General features: G+C 39.2%; 3 protein-coding genes across 9 annotated transcripts in view; all 3 read right to left on the reverse strand.

The window, feature by feature from the left end:
* Positions 1–5,077, reverse strand: part of ptprn2 (protein tyrosine phosphatase receptor type N2) — a 126,533-nt gene extending 121,456 nt beyond the window's left edge. The window contains exon 1 of the mRNA XM_039790534.1: positions 4,739–5,077. Coding sequence (XP_039646468.1) covers positions 4,739–4,820 — 82 coding nt within the window. The 5' untranslated portion in view covers positions 4,821–5,077. The remainder of the gene's footprint in view (positions 1–4,738) is intronic.
* Positions 5,078–6,582: 1,505 nt separating this feature from the next.
* Positions 6,583–21,105, reverse strand: ncapg2 (non-SMC condensin II complex, subunit G2). Of its 4 annotated transcripts, none has more exons than XM_039790909.1 (27): positions 21,019–21,105; positions 20,653–20,781; positions 19,793–19,972; positions 19,102–19,216; positions 18,844–19,001; positions 18,140–18,274; positions 17,931–18,025; positions 17,696–17,852; positions 17,506–17,598; positions 17,290–17,415; positions 16,881–17,060; positions 16,449–16,601; positions 15,121–15,343; positions 14,917–15,014; positions 14,327–14,494; positions 13,347–13,417; positions 13,079–13,232; positions 12,778–12,951; positions 12,508–12,624; positions 11,842–11,988; positions 10,510–10,609; positions 10,026–10,234; positions 8,816–8,950; positions 8,572–8,675; positions 7,303–7,403; positions 7,089–7,188; positions 6,583–6,968 (listed from the first exon to the last, which is right to left on the reverse strand). In XM_039790909.1, exons 2-27 carry the CDS (start codon positions 20,728–20,730, stop codon positions 6,917–6,919), a joined length of 3,423 nt encoding a protein of 1,140 aa, XP_039646843.1. In that variant the 5' UTR covers positions 20,731–20,781; positions 21,019–21,105; the 3' UTR covers positions 6,583–6,916. The 4 variants fall into 4 exon arrangements, with proteins under 4 accessions (XP_039646843.1, XP_039646842.1, XP_039646841.1 ...); XM_039790908.1 differs by having other exon boundaries at positions 14,327–14,497; XM_039790907.1 differs by having other exon boundaries at positions 17,494–17,598.
* Positions 21,106–21,798: 693 nt separating this feature from the next.
* The window catches only part of esyt2b (extended synaptotagmin-like protein 2b), a 33,206-nt gene continuing 29,773 nt past the window's right edge, over positions 21,799–25,231 (reverse strand). For all 4 annotated transcript variants that reach the window (XM_039790368.1, XM_039790371.1, XM_039790370.1 and 1 more), the window contains 6 exons: positions 24,284–24,636; positions 23,904–24,002; positions 23,493–23,624; positions 23,062–23,167; positions 22,903–22,952; positions 21,799–22,792 (listed from right to left, as the gene is read on the reverse strand). In XM_039790368.1, the coding sequence (XP_039646302.1) occupies positions 22,720–22,792; positions 22,903–22,952; positions 23,062–23,167; positions 23,493–23,624; positions 23,904–24,002; positions 24,284–24,636 (813 nt within the window). In that variant the 3' untranslated portion in view covers positions 21,799–22,719. The remainder of the gene's footprint in view (positions 22,793–22,902; positions 22,953–23,061; positions 23,168–23,492; positions 23,625–23,903; positions 24,003–24,283; positions 24,637–25,231) is intronic.

A 25,231-nucleotide genomic window follows, 5' to 3' on the forward strand; every position in this document is an offset into this window, starting at 1 on the left:
TCACATTCCCCAGAGGATGAATCTTACTGACTTTGGTGATCGCCTGACTCTTCCTTTAGTGCAACCATGAGGTTTTTAGTTGTCAACACCTTGTTTTTATGGACTGACGTGAAATTCGGTACACACATCCTTGTTTCCTTCAGAATTAATTGTAATTACGTTAATGATCCCTTGACATTTCCTCTAGCGCCATGATCAAGTCAATTTGTCCAAAAACTCTGGTTTATGACCAAATACGGACAAAAACATAATGCCATTCCCATCAACCTCAGCAAAATTAACAACAAAATTAACACAATCCACCAGCCAAATGCTGGTTAAATATGCAAGTACGCAAGTGGCTTGTAAATTTTCTTCACTCACCAGCCCAAAAAACATTGGTAATCTATTACGTTGCTGGTAAAATTTGAACATCACTAGCCATTTGGCTGGTAGACAAAAAAGTTAATTTTGCCCACTGTCTGTGAGCATGCTAAAGTTAGCATTTAGCTCAAAGCCCTGCTGTGCCTGAGTACATTCTCACAGATCTGCCAGCATGACTGTAGACTCATTGTTCCCACTTCTATTCTGGCACAGACTGGCAAAACTTATTCATGGTTAGCCTTAACATACAGTATATGACTTGGATTTGAGCTACAGTCTCTACAAAAACTGTTTTAAAATGCTCAGTGTAATGTTGTCTTACGTGAACTATAGTAAGCTTGCTCCCAGAATAAACCAGGTCGATATAACTCATCCCCTGGGACAGATAGGTGTTCTTGCAACTCAGGAAATATCAAGCCAACACAAACAATCCAACATAAAGGATAAAAACAAAACATTTCCAGTGAAACAAGATCCAACCTCACTTTGATATACACCTAATCATAATCCACACTGTTGTAAAATGTCAGTCCTCATGTCAGAGCACATTTCAATCATCTCAGATGATTTATAACCACAATAAGATATTTGATATACCCAGTCCTGATATCTATGAGATGACAGAGGCCCGTGGTAAAATAGATAGAGCTCAGCAGCCTATGAATCAAATCTAACTTGTCTGGGTATATTAGGCAATGGCTGCTGTAATGAAAACACCCAGCAGCACAGCCTTAAAGACCAATGTCTCCATGTACTGTACATATTGGAGATAACAACCCTGTCACATATTTCTATCTATCAATACATAGCCTACTGTAAGGCTCCTTAATTTAGGTCACAGAATCCTAAAATGCATCTGCAAATGCTACACACGGCTTTAGTAATCAACACAATCAATATGGAGACGTTTTTTCATTTTCATGCAGTCTCACTTTTGAGAAATGTTATCTGCCCTCCGTGTTCCTGCAAGATTTGTGAATGCATATTAGAATAGGGCTAACACCCTGGTGGGAGTTGGATTGATATTTTCATTTCATGAAATCCCAAAAGCTATTCATAACGTATGTTTATTAGATTGATATTTCTCTATTTATTATCTGATTCCGTGTCCCGTTCAACTAAATTTCTGAAAGTATTTTTTTTGCTAATACAACATGACCTTGCAGCTGAAGACCTGGCAACCTGTCTAGCTAACAAAAGACATGGTTTTCAGTGGTTGCTATTGGGATTCAGGACACTGCCAAACCTCTGCAAACAGAAAAGAGATGCTGAACAGAATGAGAAACAGGCCTCATAGCAACGATGATTGCAAGGCGCTGGAGTGTTAATGCGCAACCTAATCAATTTCTGCAAATCTTCCATTGGCAGGGTGCTCTTCGGTAGTCAATGAATTCATTATTCAAATGATATTCTTCCTAACTGAGTGTAAACAGGGCATCAACCTTCCTGTACTCTAAAATAAAAAATAAAGCTTAATGGAAAATATGCCAATCCTCAGATCAATTACATCCTTTTTTCCCCCTCTTTCATCAGTAGAAAAATATTGCACAGCCTTCCAGGGTGTGTTTTAGGACATAATTAACAGTGCTGTTAAGTTTGTCAAACATCGCCCACTGGTAGCAATACCACCCTTTGGCTAATTCTCAAGTATGCTTTTGAATTATGCCTCGCTTGAAAGCACTGGACTCAAGGCTGGTTGTTGAGTCACACCAGCATGAAAGCACAGGAAAAGTACACCATGTTAACCCGTCCATGACCTCAACTGTTCAATGGAAGACCAGAGCGTCATCCTGGAAGAGACGGCACGGACTTTATGATCGGATCAAGGTGACCAAACAACATGTCTTAGTTTTTTTACTGCTGTTTATGTCATCCTGTAAGGGTTAGGGTGAATCTAAAGCACGTGACTCATTCAGATGTGACCTATAGTACCGAACTGAGCTACGAACACAGAGAACACAGAGAAGCATTGAACTTGAGAAGAATGGTTTTAAATTTTCAGGCTGGGGGCAACAGATAGAAAGGTTGTAATTCCTTCATTTTCTTTAGGCTGATTCAGTACATCTATAAGTGCCATAGAACCTACATAAGACCTAAAAATGTAGATACTATACTCTGCCTTTGGAAAATCAGGGGAAAACACAGCAACTACAAACAAAAGAAATTCTTTCATCTTTCTTGTGCATTTTAACTACTTTTCTTTCTTTTTTTTTTTCAAATACATGTATTTGGCTTATTTACAGTGTATAGTTACTAAATGTATCTCTGTTTTTCTTGTGTCCAGACAACCGTTTAACAACTGTCAAAACAGAGAGACTTTCAAGAATCTTTGGCAAACTTTAACTTTGGCTAAGGTTAGCTGTGGCTATCTACCTTGCTAGCTTACCCTTGATACATCTCCCCATGATCTTTCCTGCTTTAGCGTTAGCTGTCCAGTTGTCGGTCTCTCTGTTTTGACAAAAAATTTACATTTCTATGGCATAATTTATCGTAATACAGTAAAACTGATGCCAAAATGTCAGATTCAGGTCTTAACTCATTTTGACCAAATATGTAGTTACTGCATTTTGGCTTTGGGGAAACATGTTCTATATGCACACCACATGTATTTAAATATTATCTTTATTTGTGTCTGTATGCATATTACCACTGATTTACACTGACACTGTGCATTAAAGTCAAATTCTGTGAACTCTTAATAGGTGTGGCCGATTGTTTGAAGTGCATTAAGTAATTCCAAAATGCTCAAGAGATGACACTACTTTTCAGGCTCTATGAATTTGAAAAGTTGAGATGTTTTTAGTGTCATGCAGACGCTCAAATTCGCACCACTGATTACATTTTACAGCACTTAATTTCATAATCCGAGCATGCAGCTGCAGACTTATTTCCCCCCCGTCTGGCTTTCATGTGCTGTCAGACAGACAGGACATTAACACCCACAAGCTCCCGCTGTCTCTCTAGCACACAAACACACCTATGTATATGCAGTTTTATTATAGATATACATACATCACGCCAACGCACCTCGATCCTAAGCTTTCCAATGACACAGCGTAATCCGCAGTGGGACTCATTAAAAACAATAACCACCTCTAACTCCCAGCCACACTGACAATGGAGACCTCTTCCACACACAGAGAGAAAAACATGCTGAGAATTCAATGAGAGAAATGAACTCAGGGAATAAACACTGACTCATTCTCAAGTATTGTAACCATAAATTAGCCAACTTGCAGGGAGAAAAATCCCCATGTGTCCAATAACAAGTTCTGTCCTCTCTATATCATGTTTGCTAACCTAATATCCAACATTACTATACATATGTATATTAAAAAATGAAACTGCAATAGAAGCATACATATTACACTTTTAAAAGAAGACACCCTCTGCTTCTAAATATAAAGAACATGATGCAGCTGGTGCCTGTATGAATCATCACAGAGCAGGAGTAGCAGCCTAAGACCTATCTTTGCCTCTTGCTCATTATAAAGTTGATACTGTCATGTAGCGACTGCTGATCTTAGACCAGTAAGTGTGAAAGAGAGGTGTAAATTGGAGGTGGTAAGAAGACACATCTGAAACACTCAAATCAGATCCTCTAATCTCTTTCTGTTTTAACCAAAGGACGCAATTATCAGGATGGCTTCTCTAACATGTCATACTTTGGACATGTGCCATACTTTTTCAAATTAAAGTGGTGTCTGAGGCAAGAACAAATCAAGGGTAATGAAAATACAACTGGGCAAAGTCTCAAAATAACACAGGGCTGTGAAAGATGCCCCTGTCCTGAGGAGGCATAGGATATTATTAAATATTTAACTGGATTTAAAATTGCATGCTCCTTAAGGGTATGTGTTGAGTAATTTGTATGGGCATGGAAACTATTACCATAGAAAATTGAGTGCATATTTGTGTCAACCGGAATGAGTTTTACAGTCCCAGTACCCATTAATTAATGGGTGCAAAAAGTGTTTGTGTGCGTGTGTAAAGCATAGCTGTGTTTACTAGCAGTTTATAGCACCGCTCATCATACACGTAATAGGTCTCACAGCAAACATGTTATCCATTGGGTCTGAGATTATGTAACTTTTCCAGTTGGATCTTCAGATCTCATGCAAACAGCTACACCAAAGCACAACCTCTGGAAACTGCAAGAAAAAGGCGACATGCACTTGGAAATACTATAAAAAAAAAATAAACTATAATTTTAAATAACTTTTGCAATGTTTGTACGACCCACTCAAACCGAGACAGGCAGGTGGATTTATCACCGCGGACAGTCTGTGAGGCGCTTAAATGAGGACACACTCTGCGAACAAGAGGTTGTTGTTGGAAAAATAATGATAAAACAAAACGAAAGACAATTGCTTACCAAATTTTCTGTCAGCGAGTGCAGGTGAGAAGAGGCTGACAGCCAATGCAGCGAAGAGGATGGGACACCACAGTGAATCCATACCGCTCCAGCCTAATACAGCTACTACTAATCCATCGCACACCTCCGCTAAAACAGCGTGATTAACGCCGACTCAGTGGTGAGCTGCTGGGACGAGACTCGGACTAAAGAGGCATGCTGGAGGAGAAAGCACAGGAGAAACGCAGAGACAGAAAAAAAAAAAAAGAATCGCTAAATGGCAACACAATACAGGCGTTGTTTCAGCACCACAAACAGCAACCAGCTTCACGGAGGAGCCCCTCCTAAATTTCTGACGTCAAACACACATGGTGAGGAGGGATGATGCGTGCAGCATGCAACAGCGCCCTGGACGGATGGATGGATGGACGGACGGACGGATGGATGGATGACTGCCCAGAAGCCATGAAGGAAGCACATGAAAGCCGAGGAGAAAAATAAGGAAGTTCACATTGATTGAGAGATCTTATTAGCTTGACCGAAGAAAAGAAGAAAAAAAAAGAAAGTACTGTTCCAAATTTAGATTTATGAGAAACACATGACAACATATCAAAGTGAAAGTGCCATTATAGGAAAGCTATATAAATGCATAACATGTACACAAAGTGATCCTAAAAGGCATATTGCACAATAACTGCTACAGAAAGCTTTGGTTGATTTACACATCTTATTAAGAGAACATTTTGACAAAATAATTAAAAAAAAGATTACACACACACAGCTCCATCTATCTGTGATACCATTAGAATAGATATGTGTATGTAAAATTTTAATCTTTTAGTAATTAGTAACAATAGCAACATATACAGTAAATGTAGTGGAGTAAAAGTACAATATTTGCCTCTGAAAAGGAATCAAGTACAAGTAAGATGTTCTTAAGTACAGTACTTGAGTAAGTGCACTTAGTTACTTTATACAGGGTTAGTAGATTACACAATCAACTGTCCAAATGTAGTAAATGCCGCCTCTTAAAAAGGTGACTAGCAATTAATCCAAAATCTTTGTTTCAAAGAGGAATGAACAATCAAAATGTAAGGTATGTGCTCCAGAACAATGAAATAATGTTAACTTGCAGTTCTCTTTAAAAATCAGATAAAACCTGGGGTGCACAATCACATGTACTGACTAAAGCAAAACAGTATGCAAATTCTCAAAATGAATGCCATCCCCCTTTAAGAATAAAGAGAGCAAAGAAGATGATTTATTGCTTGTTTGAACAGTTATTACTCGCCAAACCGCTGTACAGTGTCAAAAAGGAAAAACCCATCAAATTTAGGTTGATTGATAAGTTTGTTTTATTCTTATTATAATAGACCAACAGATACATAAACACAAATAGTGAAACATGAAAAAATATATGTATTATGTGAAAAGAAAGCTTTACAAGAAGAATACAACTCAGTCTATGAAAGCATTTTTGCAGTGGAGAGCTCCATCTAGATTTGTTAACATTATCAATACACAAAGCCTGAGAGACAAGACTTGAGCAATGTGTGCCATCATGAAGAAATAAATAAACAAAGAGAAGTGGAGCTAGGGCTGGGCAATATAATCGATATTATATCGATATCGTGATATGAGACTAGATATCATCTTAGATTTTGGATATCGTAATATCGTCATATGACTTAAGTGTTGTCTTTTACTGGTTTTAAAGGCGCATTACAGTAAAGTGATGTACTTTTCTGAACTTACCAGACTGTTCTAGCTGTTCTATTATTTGCCTTTTCCCCACTTAGACATTATGTCCACATTACTGATGATTATTTATCTAAAATCTAAGTGTGAAGATATTTTGTTAAAGCACCAATTGTCAACCCTAGAATATCGCCGCAATATCAATATCGAGGTATTTGGTCAAGAATATCGTGATATCTGATTTTCTCCATATCGCCCAGCCCTAAGTGGAGCCAATCTGGAAAAACATCAGAGAGGCATTTGTTCTCAGTTTTAGATTTCAATCCAAACCATTTATTATTATTTTTTAAACACCTGGTCAGTGAAGTCGAAATATTTCATGTCATTTGTCTGCCAGCAACAGGAGTCTGTCATGCTTACAGCAAAGCTGATATTATACTGCTCTCCTTAGCTTCATAAAATACAAATGTGTAGCAGTTATTACATATCAAACAGATCAATTTATACATCCAGAATGTCATTCAAAGTCTTCAATGAAGATTCATAAATAACCCTGTGGCAGGAAGGGATTAAATGTTAGTCATTACAGCTCATGCACCAAAAATCAATGAATAGATTATACACAGTCTCTTTAAAAGAAAACATCAGATATATCTTATTTCCTTCCACTTACCCCTGGATGTCTCTGGTGTCTACAGATGTGGCTGCATGTTTGTAAAGCTGCTGCTCAACACATATGGCTGCGCTCTTCAAACCTGCTTTAGACTGCCCTGCTAAAAGTGTGACATACAACAAACAGATTTTTCTTTACGAGCAAAAAGAAAAATATCAAAATTGCTTTTTGGAACACTCAAATTCTAATCTCAATTCTGATCATGTAAACTCACTGTGTCTGATGACCGCCAAGACGTGCAGAACGGAAGCTAGTTCACTCAGACTGCTGATGGCCTCAGAGTCGAAAGAGGAGCAGACTTCTGTCAAAAATGCTCTGAAACAAACATTCAAAGGGCAACTAGTGCTTTTTTCAAACTGGACCCTATGTTCCTATGTTTTTGTGTCTAAGTGACTGATGGGAACAACAATCTCTGACATTGGTCCGGTATTAAGCGAGATCGCTACAGTCAGCAGCGGCGAAACAAGCTACAATGTAAGTTAATAGGGCAACTGTCCAGCTTGTATTTACCTTCACAAAAGAGCATGTTTTGCCGCTGACAGGTTCAGATTAATATTCTAAGTGTCTGACAACATTATGGAAAGGATTTCTATGGAAGTCAACCTTTCTGTTAAAGAGTAAGATCCTTTTTTTAAAACATAAAAACATCCGCAAAATCGCGTTTGCTAAACCCAAGAGACTCCATGTAAATAAACAGTAATTTTAGCATCGTAAAATACACTTCATTCAAAGTTGACAGAAACAAATAAAACTACGAAAAGCCGTTTTGAGTCATCTTTCCACTTTTCCAACCATCACAACTCTAGTTGTGGTTGAAATAAACAAACACAGTTTACGGATTTGCATGTGAAAATATGTTGGCTCTATACACTCTAAAAGTATTGCTTTTGTTAAATGGAGTCTGGTGGGTTTAGCGCTAGCGACTCCAGAGCGGTTTCTGGTTAAACAGAAAGGTCTCAGAGGTTTTAAAGGTCTATTTCTGATGGGATCCTTTCCATAATGTTGTGTGCAAGAACGTTGAAGGTGTGTTGTTTTTGACTCTTGGCATGTGGCTGTTGCCACAGCCAGAAGACAAATTTTGTTTCAAAAGAAGCTGGAGGCAGCGAAAATTAAAACCACCGCTGGCTAAACTATTGAAAAACGGCGGGTTTGTTCAGGACACCCCTGTTTGTTGCTAGCAATGATGACGCAGTGATTAGTGACGATTCTCTCCGCAGGTTTTCACGTCACCTTTTAGTATTGCCTCAGCTCGCTTGGAACCTCGACGGAGGTGATACTAACAAAAAGCTCCTGTTAGCAGGTAACAGGGACTTTTTTTTCATAATGGAAAACGAAAAAAGGCGAGTAGAGTCGAGGCGAGTCGAGCAGGTACCATGTAATGGAAAAACGCCATAAGAGAACAGAAAAGATGACCGACTAAGCGGAGGGCATGTTCAGTTGTCCCTGGTGTGTAAGCAAAAGAAAGTGGACATAGGATATTTACCTGGTAAGAGAGGGTAATTTGAGGATGACAGACAGTAGGATGCTGGACAGAGGAGGCATGTCCTCCACTGACTCTGGGGCGATCACCTCTTCAGGATGGGTGATCTTTAAAAATAAGAGCACAGCAGCATTTATCATTTCCCTTAATTGAATTGCTCAAGAACATAATCGATCAAGTCGCTTATGTACGCCCAGGACGTGCGGGATATTGGTAAAAGACAAATGCACTGGCAGGCAGTTCATACCTTCTGAAGCAAATGTCTCTTCTCCACAATGATGACAGCAAAAAGAGTAGAGAAGACCCCCCTGAGAGGTGCTTTGTCCCAGGTCACTGCCACTTGGAGGAAGTCTGTCAGGCCGGGAACGGCTGACTGACACAGCTAAGTCAGGACACATAGATGGAGATATCCTTTAGAGGCCGTCTTTAGTTATGGAGCAAGATGTACAGTGCTGGGATATTGAAACCAACTTAATACCACTGCAACGTTTGACAGCCTGTTATAAAGGGTTGTTATAGATGCAATTACAAGAATAAACCAATAAAATAACATAATAATGTCAAAAACATTCAGTACAGGGTTAAGTAAGAAATAAACCAAATAAAGTGCAGTTTCAGGGTTTCTACATGTTTCACCAGGTCAAACTTAAGACTTTTTAAGACCTTTTTAAGACCATTATGAATGAAATTTAAGACCTTTATCACGACATCAAAAACAAAGTCAGATGTCAGAGTCCGGAAACATTGTCTGAAACAATTCTCCGATTTACCTCATTGGCATTATAGGGCTGGTGTCTAGACTGGCTGCAATATAAGTTGCACGTTGGTCTCATTTGTAGTCATAATACAGTGAATTATATGTTGGTGACTAGCGACAGAAAGAACTACAACACCACAGAATAATAATAATAATAATAATAATAATAAAAAAACTTTTTAAGCACGGTGGGAACATTTTAATGACCATTAGAGATAGCGTTACATTGACGTAGAAAATTAAGACCGGTTTAAATTATTTAAGACCTAGAACACAATACTTTTTAAAAAAGGTCCCATGGCATGAAAATTTCACTTTATGAGGTTTTTTAACATTAATATGCGTTCCCCCAGCCTGCCTATGCTCCCCCAGTGGCTAGAAATGGTGATAGGTGTAAACCGAGCCCTGGGTATCCTGCTCTGCCTTTGAGAAAATGAAAGCTCAGATGGGCAGATCTGCTTTCGTTTTAACTCCCCTTTCTCTGCTTTGCCCGCCCTGAGAATTTGGGCCACCCATGAGAGAGAGACATCATGGCTTTCAAACGAGCAAAGTGGCAGCTGGTCAAGGCCACACCCCCACCCTTTGAAATTTCAGACTTTTTAAGACCCCGTGGAAATCCTGAGTTTATATAGAACAAATGTAGTAATACACCAGATAAAAGAATTAAATCAACACACTGGGGGTTAAAATGTCTACATACCTGTTTTCCCTCCTCTGGTTCCTTCCTTAGACGGCGAGCCAAGAGCTCTATAATCTTCTGAAAGATGTTGCCCACCACACTCAGAATGACAGTGGTTGCATCTTCCTCATTTTCCTGAGCGGGGTTGTTGTTGTTGTCCTCAGGTCCATAGCTGTCCACCACCTCCTTCAGAATCGGGAGCACTGCAGGAATACACAGGTAGCCTGCCTCTGGAAACACAAAGGCAAATACATTAATGTCTGTAAAAATGACAACTCAGGTAACAAAACATTATGCAACAGGACTGTTTTAGGTATATACAATATAGTTTCTGTTACTATAGAGTGTGGTCTAGACCTACTCTATATGTAAAGGGTCTTGAGATAACTCTTTTTATGATTTGATACTATAAATAAAATTGAATAAAATTTTTTTCAGTTATAATTGCAGTGTATCAGTACTCTTGTGGTATGGTTCACTTAAACAAGGCATTTGAAACACTCACCGGAGAGGAGGGTGAGCGAGCACAAGTGGAGGATTTGACCCTTAAACGTCTCGTCGCCCAAACCCACAAGTAAAACATCTCGGCACACCGTCAGGAAACTCTGGTAAAATGCATCATGGTCACGATGGAGAAAAACATTTGACACTCCAAAAAAAGAAAACTTTTAAAATCAAAAACAAATAGAGATGACAGAGTCTTAGGGGAGCTACATTTCAGTATAATGTTCATTTCTACCACTAGCTGGTAGCCTGGAGAAGCTGCCTATGATCCCCCACCACTACATTAATAAGAAGGGAACTGAAACAGGGTTATTTTCAATATCTGATCGCAGCAGTTATGTGGTGACAGGCTGGAGAATGATGGCACAAATAAAGAAAATAAACCCATTTCAGCAATAACGAGCAGGAGGAGGCATGTACATGAGTGTGTATGGACTGGAACAGAACAATCTGTGAGGAGTCTAACTTCATTGAGCAGAACTGAAAGTCCTGGAAGCAGGAGGCTAAAAGGCTCCACAAAACGTAATGCTCTGGATAACAACATAACGGTGTGTTCTCATCTACAGCCTTGGTACAGGCTATGTATCAAAGTGAAAATGAGTGAGACAGAAACTGGCAATTTATGAACAAGGAGATATTATTTAATTTGCAAGAAGTCTGCATTTCTGCAGAGAAATCATCTTGCATGGACTGACTTTACAATTCTCATAAATGCAAAAAGTATATTTTTAGGAGATATAGATGCACTTCAATATGACACTTGCAACCTTCCATCCATGTCATCCAAATCAAGAGCTCACAGATCTCACCTCATAGTAGCTGGTAGGTATCACAAAAATATTAAAATGTCCTCTACTGAGAGCACTTGGGTATTTAGGACACTGGCTAAGTGTTGGTCTAACTGTGTGGTTCAATATATAATGACCATGCAATAATTTACCTCCTCACAAAATACAACACATTTTCATGTGCAGCTACTGAAGGTAATATTCTATTATGAAAATGTACCCACCTTGTGTGCCCAAGTCACACATTTGTGCTGCAGTGGAGAAGAGTGTCCCATCTCCCTTAATGGAGACCAACCACGTTTTCCATATTTGCACAAATTAAATTCTGGTGCTTACTGCAGCCCTGCATATTCAGCAAGTCATTTTAGCTTCACTAATTATAGCCGGGCAAGGCTCCATAGACACTTAGAATAGGCCCAACACATATTTGTTTGGGCTCAATTACTCCTTAGCAGATGTTTTCCAGTCTAAAGTCCTCTACTGAAACCATGTAAGTTGGCTTTTGGAAGCTACATGTTTACATAATGAGTAATGGTACAGCTCACCTCAGTTATCTGTGCAGCCAGTGGTTGTGATTTCTCCGACTCATCGTCATCATCGTTGGTACGTTTAGCCAGGAAGGGTAACACCCTCTCAGCTACCCACGCTGCCACATGCTCCAGAGAGAGCATGTACTCTCGACCCTCTGACGACTAGGAAAGAAACAAATGGTTTAATGTTCTTACCTTTAACTTGTTTTTGTAGTTTACGAAGGAAAACAATTTATTTCTGGACACAGAAAAACAAAGTATACCACTTAGGCTTGTGACCAGAAAGTAACTGGCTTACAAAACTGAGTTATCTGGAAAAATGTGGGCAAGAAAAATTATTAGCTCTACCCACTACCTCAACACCTACTGAAGGGCAACGACACATGGTTATTTTTTTTTATTACTGATTATGCGATAAATCATTTGGTCTATGACATGTCAAAAACATAGTGAAAATTGCCTATTCACAACTTTTGAGAGCTCAAAATGATTTTTGTCAGCTCTAACCTATTGCCAAGCTTCTAGTGGAGTGCTCATTTACAAAGAAAGTAACTGCACTAAACATCCCGTAGCTGTTTCAATGTCTAACAAAGCGTCATTGGAGCAAGCAAGTATGGCCACTGACTGGATAAATAGAAGTGAAAAATGGGATGAGTAATGTTTGTAAAATGAGAAACTCACATTATGTTGCAGATGTGCACAGAAACGCACGTGGTACATGAAGACTTTCAGCGCAGTCTCCATACTGGGACTTTTAGGGTCTTCTGTTGGGGAGCTGAGGTGAGTGTACAGGACCAACTGTTGATACAAATATCACACGGATTCACATGTCAGTGGAAAACTGCTTCTCATAGAGGAAAGATTGAAGTACTTTCTATAAATGCTGAAGATAAATGTATTCAAGACTCGCGTCTGTTGAAATTAAATACTGATGAAAGGTAGCCAACATACCCTCCAGTTTCCTAGAACAGTATGGAGCTGCTTCAGAGGTTTCTGATCAAGAGCCAGGACTTTCTCCCGTGTTGAACTGTTGCTGAACAGGTACTCCAGGTAAGCCAGTGCCATGTCTGGTTTGGCCTCCACAGTCTCCTGGATACGCACTCTTCGATTGGTGTTCACCTTGTCCTGAAGTTGAAAGAAGTTACAAAGATCAACAAAGGATGTGTGTTTGGACTAAGGTTCCTCCTTTTAGACAGATCTGAGAAACCCAAGAATACAACAATTTCAGCCCTTCGGTGTTGTATTGACTGACCCCTTGCTTGGTCAGAGCCTCAGTTAGCCAGTCAGTGACGAGTTCGAGGATATCAGCAGCCTGGCCCCAGCAGCACATGCAGTCTAACAGCTGGCTGTACTGTGTTAGCACTGCTCCTGAGTCCATCCTCCTCAGTCTGGACAGGATGCCACAGCTGGGAACGAGAGAGCGGGATGAGAGACAGGTTACACAGTAAAACAGAAGAGTAGAATGGGTGTAAAAAGCCAAACGAGATGGAGACAGAAGAGGACATCTGTCTATTGCTTACCTGAATGTTGGAACTGCAGCTGGGGGCATAAATGAGGCCAGTTGTATGAGAGGAACGGTACACCGCTCATCCTGGAAAAACAAATCAAAAAAAGTTTTATAGTAATACTTGTTCATGAAAGAAAGAGTAAAAATACAGTGTGTGGGAGTTTTCATCGCTAGGTTTGTGTATCAAAATGAAATTTAGATACATATTTTTTGTTAAAATCTACTTTTATTTACTATTCCTCCAGAAACATGTCATGGCTGTTGTGGATGGCGTGACACTAGTGGCTGCTGTGTCCTTAAAGGTCCTACAAGACGGTGACACCTACAGTGCTCTTCTGGAAATAACCCACAGGCTTCACGGTCAGTGTCCTTTGCTATTTTTTTTTCTCCCTGCAAAATTCATGTGTGTACAGGTAGATAGTTATTTTAACTTCATCATGATGTTTTTGTCTTTCCCTCAGATGTTCTAGTCTCAGAGTAGAGCTGAAAATCTTTGCCTTAATTGCTATCATTTTTCACAGACTCGGGCCGGGCTCAGGCTCCGGGTTGCATGGTAAATGAGTGGTCAGCAACGTTTTGGTTGCACTGGCAAAGAAAGCAAAGTCTGAGGTGTGGAAACCTTTTGACCATGTGCATAATGAGAATAATGAGCCAGTGGGTTATGTGAAATGCAAAAGATGCGACATTCTGTTAAAAGTACGTAGTAAGTAAAATGTATAAAATGACTCATTCTTGACAAAAGGCAAAAGAGCTGTGTGCGTGCGCACATTTGAATATTGTCGGGCTGTAAACTGGTTCAGGCTTTTAAAAAGCTGCCAATCAAAATGTACTTGTCGGGCTCGGGCCGAATTCTGCCTGGCTCGGGCCTTGTAGGGCCTAACTTTTAAGGCCCGATTACAGCTCCATCTCAGAGGCAGCCCTGCAGCTCCATATCCACACACTATGCGAGGCCTGGTGGAAGAAGGGGCTGAAGGAGAAAGGAGGTTGAAGTACCTCAAAGGCCTGGAAATACTTGGCCATGACATTTCCAAACTTGGCAAAAGTGTACTTCTGGGCCTCTTCATTTTGTTTCAGGGCCTTCTCGACACTTCTCCACAGGATGGCCACGACCTCCAGCAGACTGGACACGACGGCCAAGTCTTTCCCAAGCAGAGGTTCAGCCTGCTAAGATCAAACTCCAATTTGAATCTCCATAAACTCAGACACATAGTATTCAAAATTTTAACTCATGTATCCATACTTTCCCATTATATCTGATCAAGGTTTGGACAGAAAAAAAGGTTTAGATTGACAAATAAATTAACAACTACACCCTCAAAAATTCCCAAACTAAAAAATATGTATGTATGTATGTATGTATGTATGTATGTATGTGTATATATATATATAAAATTTTGTGACAGGCGTTTTTTTTCCCTCACTATTTTTGACATTTTATAGAATCAACATATTTCTGAAAGTTTAGTTTGTGGAGATAAAGTAATGCTCAATTATCTTTTTTGAACAACAAAAAATGCAAAAAAAAAAAATAATAATCCAAACTCAAAAAACTTCTGTCATTTTGGTTAGCGTCTCAGTCTTACTGCACTGTTCTCCTTGTTGCTGTCATTAATCTGGGACAGGTCAGTGTCAGTCTGGATAGAGCTGTTCAGAACACGGCGAATGGCCAACATGAGCTTTACTGGAAGAGAAGACAAAACAATGGATGAACCTACTACAAATGCACCATGCTAAATCATTTCATTTTTGGCTAGTCTTAAACTGTGCCATATACACACAGCACTTACTTATGTTAGTGGGGGCTGTGTGTTTGTGGGCATGCTGGTAGAACTTCCTGGCAGCCATGGGGTTCATCTGGATGAGGGTGATGCACCGACAGCACCACTCGTGCTCAGAATCGTTGACGGGGAAGAAGGACTTGAAGAGCAGATCGACAATGCGCTTGGAAACCGGATGGGAATCGATAGCCAGACGGGCCAGCAGGTGGTCCATGTTGCACACGTCCCAAAACTGTAAAGCGGCACACCATGAGAAAACACAGCCTCTTTTTACACCTGGCATTAACTTGCATCTTGTAAGTGGATTGTGTCTCAATGCAATTTGGCTGAATAACATCTGGATTTGTACCAAGCACTTAGATATATCTTCAGTAGCAGAAGTTTATGACAGAAGCTGCATGCCAACTATTCGATTTGTGTGAATGTCCTTGTTGGATTTGGACATGGAAGTTTATTTTACAACAGCTTTGTGTATTTTATAGAAAGATTGGGCATTCTGTGTTCCAACAAACTGCCTTCACCATCTCAAATAACAGGTTTCCCTTCATTGTTTATGTGGGGAATCTATCCTTTCCAGTATTTTAATTGTTAATGTCTTTCATAAGTAGATATTCTGACTTTTTATTTTTAAGCCTAATAACATGTTTTCTTGCATTATATTGTTGGTATTGTTTAATTAGAATGGTATTGTGGCCGGGTTGGTTCAGTGATAGAGCAGGCGCACATATACTGAGAGGTTTATGCCTCGACGCAGAGGTCCAGGGTTTGAATCTGACCTGTGACAATTTCCTGCACGTCTTCCCCTTCTCTCTCCCCTTTCTCACCTAGATGTCTCATTGAATAAAGGCGGAAAAAGACCCCAAAAAATAATCTTTAATTTGAATGGTATTTATTGCTTGTGGATACTGTTTGTTAGATTTATTTTGCCTTGATACTTGAGTCTTTGTGGTACACTCCTGTACCTTTGTATTTCTGATTTAAAAGGGTCCACTGAAATATGACAAGCTTGTTCGGTCATTAAAATACATACTTTATTAAGGCTTAACATGGTGAGTCTGCGATTGTCCAATTGTATTGTATTTTTCTTTTCTTTGTTGCTGCTGTTTCTGTTGTTTGTACAGTTCAAACTGTTTTGTTTAATTCGGAAAACTAATGAAAAAATTGTCTATTAAGTGTCAAGCCAGATCCCTGTGTACTTTAAAATGGCTATACAATTCAAATAAGAGATAAACACAATAAAAAAAAAAAAAAGTGATAATAACACAAGACAAAATCAGCCCTATTAAGAGCCTGTATATCAATGTACAAAGCAAAAAGAAACCCTACACATACAGTACCTTGGCAGCACGCACTGCCTTGACCTTAATAAGCATGTCAAGGAAAGCTGTGCGGACTTTCTCTGAGGTGTCGTGAAGGCTGTATTTGAGAGTAGGCAGGAGTTTTTCCAATATTGGATGGCTGAGAGTGTTGTCCAAGACAATAGTCAGACACTGTGGAAAATATTACACAAACCACAAGTCATTAAATAGCCTGTCTACAGCCGTCTGCAGTGACAATAGTGCTAACAATTTGGCATCACAAAACATCTGGACAAGAATACCTAATTATTGTAATAAATTTGTAATATAACTTGACTTAATACTGACATTTGTTAAACATGCTCTCAGCTTAGACCCTGGATAAGATTTCATGTTAGTAATCCAATTCTAAGAGGCTCCCCATGTCGACATTTTCCAGGTCTCTCTCTCTCGATAAACGGCATTTCGTACCTTGAAGACTGAGCACCGGACATCAGGGGAGCTGTTGTCAGCCGCCAGCTCCATCACCAGCTTCTTCAGGAAGTCTGTGATGATGATACTAGGGATGAGCTCCCAGCACTTGGCCAGGATCTTACACACGCCCAGGGTAGCACTGGAGCGTACAGTGGTATGGGGGTCATCAAGGAGGCCCTGAGGGTGACAACTAGGTGGTTGTCATTTAGCACTGAGGTTCATGTTCAAATTCAAAAGGTCCAACAATTAATTTTGATTTTATTTTGCTCCTTCTTAAGATCAGTATCTGCGTGTTGTGGCTTTACAGCACCAAAAATAAAACACTAGGTAAAAAAAAAGTACTAAACATTATAACTTCAGTTTCCACACAACAAAATGTAGTTGAATGGTTTGAAAAGGTTCTCACCATCGCTGTGTCCAGCTGCTTTTGAACGACCTCATCTATATTCTTGTAGTTCTGCTCCGGGTCATGGACTGGGAAGGCATCAGTGAAAAGCAAAGTGGCATTTGCACGCACCTCGAAGTTTGGAGCCTGAATAAATCAAACAGAAACACATTACACTAGAATAAAATAAAAAAATAAAAAACAAGTATGAATGCAGTTAGAAACCTGTATCTGTACACTTAAAGCTTTCCAGAGAATGGGCTTGTAGAGATTACAGAGCATCTTGTCCACCTTGCTGCAGCCCTTCCTTGTGTGGAAATAGCTTACGATCTGCATATGAAAACAGGGAGATCAGAGAACAAACACACACAGTATAATGTGCATATCATGATTGGAATTGTTCTTTAAAAACAGCTAATAAGTCTACCTGTCGGACTTTGGCATGGACAGGAGATGTTCTATGAAGGAGGATCGCATTCTGCATAAAATCCTGAATGCATAAGTTCTCAATCCTCTCCAGAAAGTCCCCGCTAGCCTTATTCCAGGCTCTGAAGTAGATCTCCGTAATGTGAGTGGTCATGTTCCTGCACAAAACAATTTAGTAGTAAATAACATGAAGATAAAATTGACTACTTTCAAACAAAATAAAGTAAGCGTCTTACTTGCTATAAAACTCCAGCTGGTTTTTGATGGTGCCATGAATAATCCAGATGAAGTCGACATTCCAGCTGAAAAGAAACACCAGGAATCGCTTTCCCTGTGACAATATACACATCATCAGGCTGACAGCTCAAAGACAAAAGCACAACAATGAGAAACATAACAGACACAGTGACTCAAACACACAGCAGCAAAATATCACTCTACTCACGTCATCGCTTCTAATGTAAATAGGATGGAGAAAGCAATCAATCAACAAGTTGATTATCTGCTTGTTATCTTCTGATGTGTAGTCCAGACTCCAAAGCACATCATGGAGACTCCAGACTCTTTGGATCTCAACACCCTGACAACACAGAGTATGTATTAAAGTTAGGGCTGAGTATCTTTTAAAAATGTCCAATACCGGTACCGAAACCAATATTGTGTCTTTGATACCGGTTCCTAAACAATACTTTTTCGATTTCAATTTTATAAAACAAAAGGAAATTACAACATTACGGCACAGATCTTTTTATTTATTTTTCAGCTCTTACTACGTGAGCCCCGTCTCTGTGCAACATAGAGGTTTTCCTGCGTGTCTCTAAGACGTGTAATGTTAGACAGCCAATCACACAAACATTATTAGATGCATGCTGCATGCTTATTGGCTCACTGACACTGTTGAGGTTTACTACCAAGGTACTGAAATTGGGTATTGAATGACGAAGCATTTTTTAATACTTGATACTTGAGAGGCAATTCGGTCGGTGCCTAAAGTATTGAATTCGGTACCCAGATCTAATTAAAGTTATTTAAAATAATGCAACAACACTACTAGAACTGAAAATAAAGCTTAGTGATGATACTCCTAAGGCCACAGCAAAAGGCCTAATGTTGATTGTTTCTGACATATAACTGAGGTCAAATACTGACTGGTTTCTTCAAAATTAAGCTCTTCTGCAGAGAGATGAAGAAAGCAGTGCGACCAAACTGTTCTTTCTCCTTCAGCCCCTTCTTCCACCACGCCTCGCACAGTTTGTGGATATGGAGCTGCAGGGGTGCATCTGAGACAGGCAGCGACACCAGAACATCTGAGGGAAAGACATAAAGATCATCATGAAGTTAAAATAACTATCTACCTGAAGACACATCAATTTAGCAGAGAGAAAGAAAATAGCAAAGGACACTGACCGTGAAGCCTGTGGGTTATTTCCAGAAGGGAACTGTAGGTGTCCCCGTCTTCTAGGACCTTTAAGGACACAGCAGCCACTAGTGTCACCCCATCCACAACAGCCATGACATGTTTCTGGAAGAATAGTAAATAAAAGTAGATGTTAACAAATTTCATTTTGATACACAAATGATAGCGATGAAAACTCCTGCACACTGTCTAACTTGCAAAAATATATCAAGTTTAATACTAGGCAACGTTTTGGTACTAGAGCATCTTCAGGCAAATGGTGTTACTTCCTGAGAACCCATCTTTTGTAGGAGGTGACTGTTTTTTGTGCACCAATCAACAACTTCCACATGAAATCAGGCATAAGTGCATTCACATTTCCATTACTAAGCTTAAACCTCAATACAACCCCTCTATAGTAACCAGGTGGCTTCTCGGGATGTAACACCATTTGCCTGAAAATGGTCTAGTACCGAAACGTTGCCTAAAATTAAATTTTATATATAAATAAATATTTTATATTTTGGGAGTTTTCTTCGCAACTTTGGACCTGCTTGTCCCACTCCGATGCACCTGTCTCACGTTGTAGATGTGCGAAGTATTTTCTGTACTGATACACAAATCTAAACAGCAACAGCTAATCAAATTGCAATGCCATCAAAGTTTATGTCACAATTGCAATAAGTGGACTAGTAAACTCACAGGGTCTGCAGCCGACTCCACTTCCATGCCCTCATCCCTGCCCTTCACCCAGCGCTCCGGAGGCAACTCCTGCAGGATATCCTGAAGGAGTGAAGCCAGTTTTCCCCACAGAGTCTGCCTCTGGTCTCTGGGCATCTCCTGCACCACCTCCTCCACATCGAAAGGCTCCGTTTTGTTCTTCTGCTCGGCGACACAGACATACAGTGCATGATAGAAACACTCATCTACAAAAACACTTGATGTGACTACAAAAGGACTTTTCATTCCCAGTAGTAGATGACTTATACATCCAAAATAATCTGTTTCCACTTTGTGATTGTTAGCTTTTCTGTGCTATGAATTCTTTGTTTATTTTAGGGTGTTATCAGAGTCAGTAAATGTAACACTTAACATTGGGCTCTAGTAACATGTGTCCTATTTAGACATTTAATCTACATTTTAAAACTAAATCAAACAGAGAACGGTGATATGCAGAAACTATCAGTAACAAAATGTAAGACTAATTTCCCAAATTGTACCTGTAATACAGTTCACAATTGATATTTTTTCACAATATAGACCTGCATTTAGTTGCCAGTTGTAGAACATGCTAAAACTGATCCAGTCAAATTATAACAAATAGTTTTAAAGGTGTTAATTTAACTTCATGGTCAATTTTGAGGCTGCAGTTTGTGGTGCTCTTGCATAGTATTATACTGACAAGTGTGATAGTTTACTGCTCGTGTTTTATCGAGGTTTAAACGTAAGAGTAAGTAATAACGTTATATTAACCTGAGACACATCCAGGAGATCTGGTTGGCTCTAAGGCTTCCTGGTTTCATATCTAGCTAGCTACGTTACAAGAAGTTAACGTTACTCACATGAAGCTGGATAAAGCGAAGGAAGTCTTCCACATTTTCCTGACAGGCAGCCTCTAAAAACGCCTCTCGCTTGGACATGTTATCGGTTCTCCAAGCGATGGTAAGGGACGTGAAGGTTTCCCAGGCAAACTGCAATAAAAAACACAATAATGGTAACGAGAATACCTAACGTATTAACTAACTATTAACTGGCTAACGTTAAGTTACTGTAACGTCAACGTTAACAAGATCAAAACAAATATGGCAGCCATTTCTCAAAAGCGTTAAAAGTGTTATTTGCGAACGTTAATACTACTGTGTCCGTTGGTACTTATACTTATACAATCAGCAAAGTATAAAATATGAACCAATAGCTTCGTCACTTACCTTTTGATTTTTAATTATGTAGCTAAGCCTAACCGTTGGCTGACAGCCTCCTAATAACAACTGCAAACCCGCGCAAATTTGGATGAAAGTGCGTCATGACGTTGTACGTCCACTTTGACGCTGACGTTATTATTATTGTAGTTTTGCTTCCACTGCCACTAGATGGCGACAAGTCCCTGCATATATCATACAACTTGTGAAGTCTTTTAGTAGTTTCACTCTTCTCTTAATACATCCATTGTTGCACCATGGAGTTGCGTACGCCATTTTATTTATTCTTATCGATTACACCCAAACCCTCAGGGGAAATTATGATGCAATGTAGGTTGAATTGAACTTTTTGCTCAGGGGCACATTGGTGGAAAGTAACTATTTTCTCGAGTACTGTACTAAAGTACAATTATATACAGTATATTAAGTAATTAAAATGAGCTCCACCTTTACAAACCGCAACATTAAAGTGATACCTATATTTTCTATCAATCATTATGAACCAATAACATAATATACATTATTCTGAAATGGGCTGTTCTGCATAAGTACTTTTATTTTTGGTACTTCAGTATATTTTGATGCTGATAATTTTGTACTTTTACTTAGGTAACATTTTGAATGCATGACGTTTACTTGTAAATACTATTTCTGTGATAGTGATCATTTTACTTACTTAAAATATCTGAGTACTTCTTCCATCCTCATAACATATCATATTCAAAGTGGAAATAATTCATATTCTTTGTAGCTGAAGAGGACCTTTAAGAAAAAGCAAGAAAAACAATGATCACAAGAGAAACCATTTATTCTTCAAAACCCATGAGGCATCATATCATTCAAAATAATAACATTAGGAAGGCAAAAATTACATAGCAGGGTTTTTTTTTTAAGGCACAGGATAGATAACAAGAAAAGTATTAAAAACCTCCAACAGTTATGACTGTGTGGCAAAACATGTACATGCCTTACGACATAGCTGTGTCATCTTAACAACAAGTTCTGGCAGCCCTGCTCATAAAATGCAATAGCTGTTATCTCTGCTCATAATATTCAGTTTGTTCAACAAATCCATCAATCAAACCTTATTCAAGTATCCTTCATATTATACAGCACTTGTTCATAGCCCTAAAATGCTCACTGGTATTCAGTAACATCCAATATTTCACAGTCATCTTAATATATGCAGAGCAATAATTTTTTTCGCTGCATATGTGCATTCCATGTTTGTAATCAAGCATAAAGAACAATAACAGGTAAACAATCAAATAACACGGCATGACAAAAAAATATCAAAGTCAAGGCTACTTAAGCCTACTTTTGTGATTCTATCTGTTCCTTTGGTAAGAGTTCTCTCAGACGACAAACCAGAATTTGTCACATTTTAACAAATGCGACAGAAAGCAATAACATTTCTGACACATTTCAATATCATTTATTTTAAGGAAATATAATGCCTTGAAAACCCCTGCAAATTATTATATATTAGTTTTTAGATATTTACATAAAACACTGAAAATAGAGACAAGGCAGTTTGTGTGTTTCATTACAATATGTGACAATATCTCACATTAATGAAATGATAGTTGTTTAAAAAATGTCTTGCATGCCAAAATAAGTGTTGTAAACTATATGAAAAATGTACATGAATACAACAAAATGGTGTGCCCTTATATTAACAAATCACTATATTACAGTGGAGAGGTGGTTTCATTGTGTGAGGAGGGAGTCTTGAATACTTCTTATGCCTTGACACGACACACCATCTTCACTCAGATCATACCTGCAAGAGAAAATAATAAAGATACATATATTAAAGCACTAAAATAGGCCGTTTATTATCTAAAGAAATCCCTCAATGCTGCACAGGGCAAAATTAAAATACAAGCTTACCATTGTGTCCATCCTTTTGATATATCCGCCCCACTTAAATCTACCAGAACCTGTGATTTTGAACAAGAAGCAAAACAGACATTAGGTTTTTGGAATATATGGCGTACTAGGGAGTGGCTCTACCACTGGAGAATACATATAATAACATCCAGAAATTACCTTTCCCAAAAGCCCTCTGTGTTTGGACAGGATGCTCCCTCCGTTCTTCACCGCTACATCCAGAGTTCTCCTGTGGAGCTCCACCATAGATACACTAAACTCAAACCTGCAAACACACATACACACAGATGGTCTGAAACCAATGTACCATGGAGTAATTTTTTCAAATGAAAATAGTTCATTTGTTACAACATTAGACATTTTCTTCATTTGGATCAGACTCTTAATGTTTGATTTATTGTAGAACCATATTATAATCACAGTAATATAATAATGTTATAATTACAAACATTAAGCCTATTATTAAAAATGAAACCTTCAAGAACAGGGCACGACAGCTGCAACACACATCTGATATTATATCATAAATACTTGTTAGATTACAAACATGCTCATTTTAAGCACGAGATATTAATAGTATTTATACCCACGTTTGATCATAAACAGGGTTAAGGTTCCTCTTCATTGTGCTGGTCTTTCTCCTCCCCGTTCGGCTCTTGTCAGGCAGCAAACAGAGGCGTATGTAGGGATCCGAGCTGTCTTTGGTGAAGGCTATCAAGTTACTGAGGACACACAGGACAAAACTGTTTCACTCACATGTCGCCAGTCACATGTTTAGGTTAATGGTGCCTGTTTATTCTTAAATGTTAGTAGCTTCACAGGAAGCAAAAATACCTGCTTACTGAAGAATCAATAATTATAATAAATGGAAACGTGGGCCAAAAAAGAAATTAGTAGGAAAGAGTCCTTGAATATGAGACCACCTTTTAACTAAATGTCTCCCATTTATCTGTCAAAAAACTAATTTAAATGCAGGGTATGATGGCAGTTGTGGACCTCACCGGCAAGCGTGCACCACCACAATGAGTTTGTTCCTTTGGGAGCTGTGTCGGACAGTCAGTTGGATCTCGCCCAGTGGGTACTGGCTGGGGGCCGAACCACTATAAACACACCAGAGTAAGTCTTCCAGTTAAATTATTCAGCAGGGACAGATGGATAGCTCGACAGGTAGTCAGATAAAATATTCACATATTCCAAAAGCAAGTCAGGATGCCATTCTATCAGAGCAACAGAAATTAAATTACATAAATACATTAAAAAACCAACAAGATCTCTGAAATGAGGAGAAAAACATATTCATAAATGGGGGGCAATCTCTCAATGACAGGAACATTAAGTGGGAAACCATTCTAAAAAATAACGTATCATATATTCCATTTACTTCTGCAGCTGACAAAGCCTTTGCTGAAGCTCCAAGGTGGCGAAGGGCAGGGAGATATCTGAGGCCAGGCTGGGTGTGGACTCCTTGTGAGGCAGGTGTTTCTGGGAGCTAGACATGCAGGTGCTCAGGTTAGAGAAACTGCGGAGAGGGCTGGCTGAGTATGGCTCGCCGTCCCTGTGTTGGAGGGTGAGGGTGGAAGCGTCTATGGGTGGTGGAGGCGTGGGTGGAAGCAGCGGGGAATCTGAGACTGATCGTCTCTGGGTGGGGGCTGGGGTTGGCTGCGGCGCACTGGACTTCCTGACCTGGATGGAGGAGGGCTGGTCGGAGGATACCTGCTTCTCCAGGGACAGGATCTACAGAAAGACAGGAGGACATTACTGGGAATAATGAATAGGAGCTACAGCTAAGTACTGGAATAACATTCTGTATACAATTTGGAATTTATTTGTGTTGCGATGTTATTTCCTGTCAAGGTACTCAAGTAAAATACCACAAAATAAAAGCATAAATAAAGGGGATTTGGTTAGGTTAGTGGTTTTAAATGCAACCTTAAACTGACTAAAGGAATTCTCTGACTTGTTTAAAAACTGTATGGTTAAAGTGACTAATCCTTTATTGTAAAGTGGTCTTAAAACTGCGGATACTGATGAAAAGATTCAGGTATTTTTGAGTGTTTTTGTACAGCCGATTATTTCTTCATGGAGCAATCTATCTTTCAATCTTCTGGTTCCAAAACGGTCAATAAGCCTGTAAAGCAATTTCCCACTTTGGATATCCATTCTGAATCTTGATATGCTGGTTGTGATCCAATACAGGAAAGCTTTTTCAGTGCAGGTCAATATTTTTATAGGGCTGCATTCATTTTCTTATTTGATCAATCGTAATGATTCAATTCAAGAGAATGCACTTTGCGTCAGTGTAATGAAGGGCAATGCAATTTAGTTGCTA

Source organism: Perca fluviatilis, chromosome 22 (genome assembly GCF_010015445.1).
Source record: "Perca fluviatilis chromosome 22, GENO_Pfluv_1.0, whole genome shotgun sequence".
Taxonomy (NCBI): Eukaryota; Metazoa; Chordata; class Actinopteri; order Perciformes; family Percidae; genus Perca; species Perca fluviatilis.

Bases quoted from the DNA above. Each gene is read 5' to 3' on its own strand.
- ncapg2 (XM_039790906.1), bottom strand. From the start codon at position 20,730: ATGTCCAAGCGAGAGGCGTTTTTAGAGGCTGCCTGTCAGGAAAATGTG. The intron at 16,602-16,880 runs GTACGAAATGCC...TATTTTCCACAG, and splicing joins TCCGGTGCTCAGTCTTCAAG to TGTCTGACTATTGTCTTGGA. The intron at 15,344-16,448 runs GTACTGTATGTG...GCCGCTTTACAG, and splicing joins AGGCAGTGCGTGCTGCCAAG to TTTTGGGACGTGTGCAACAT.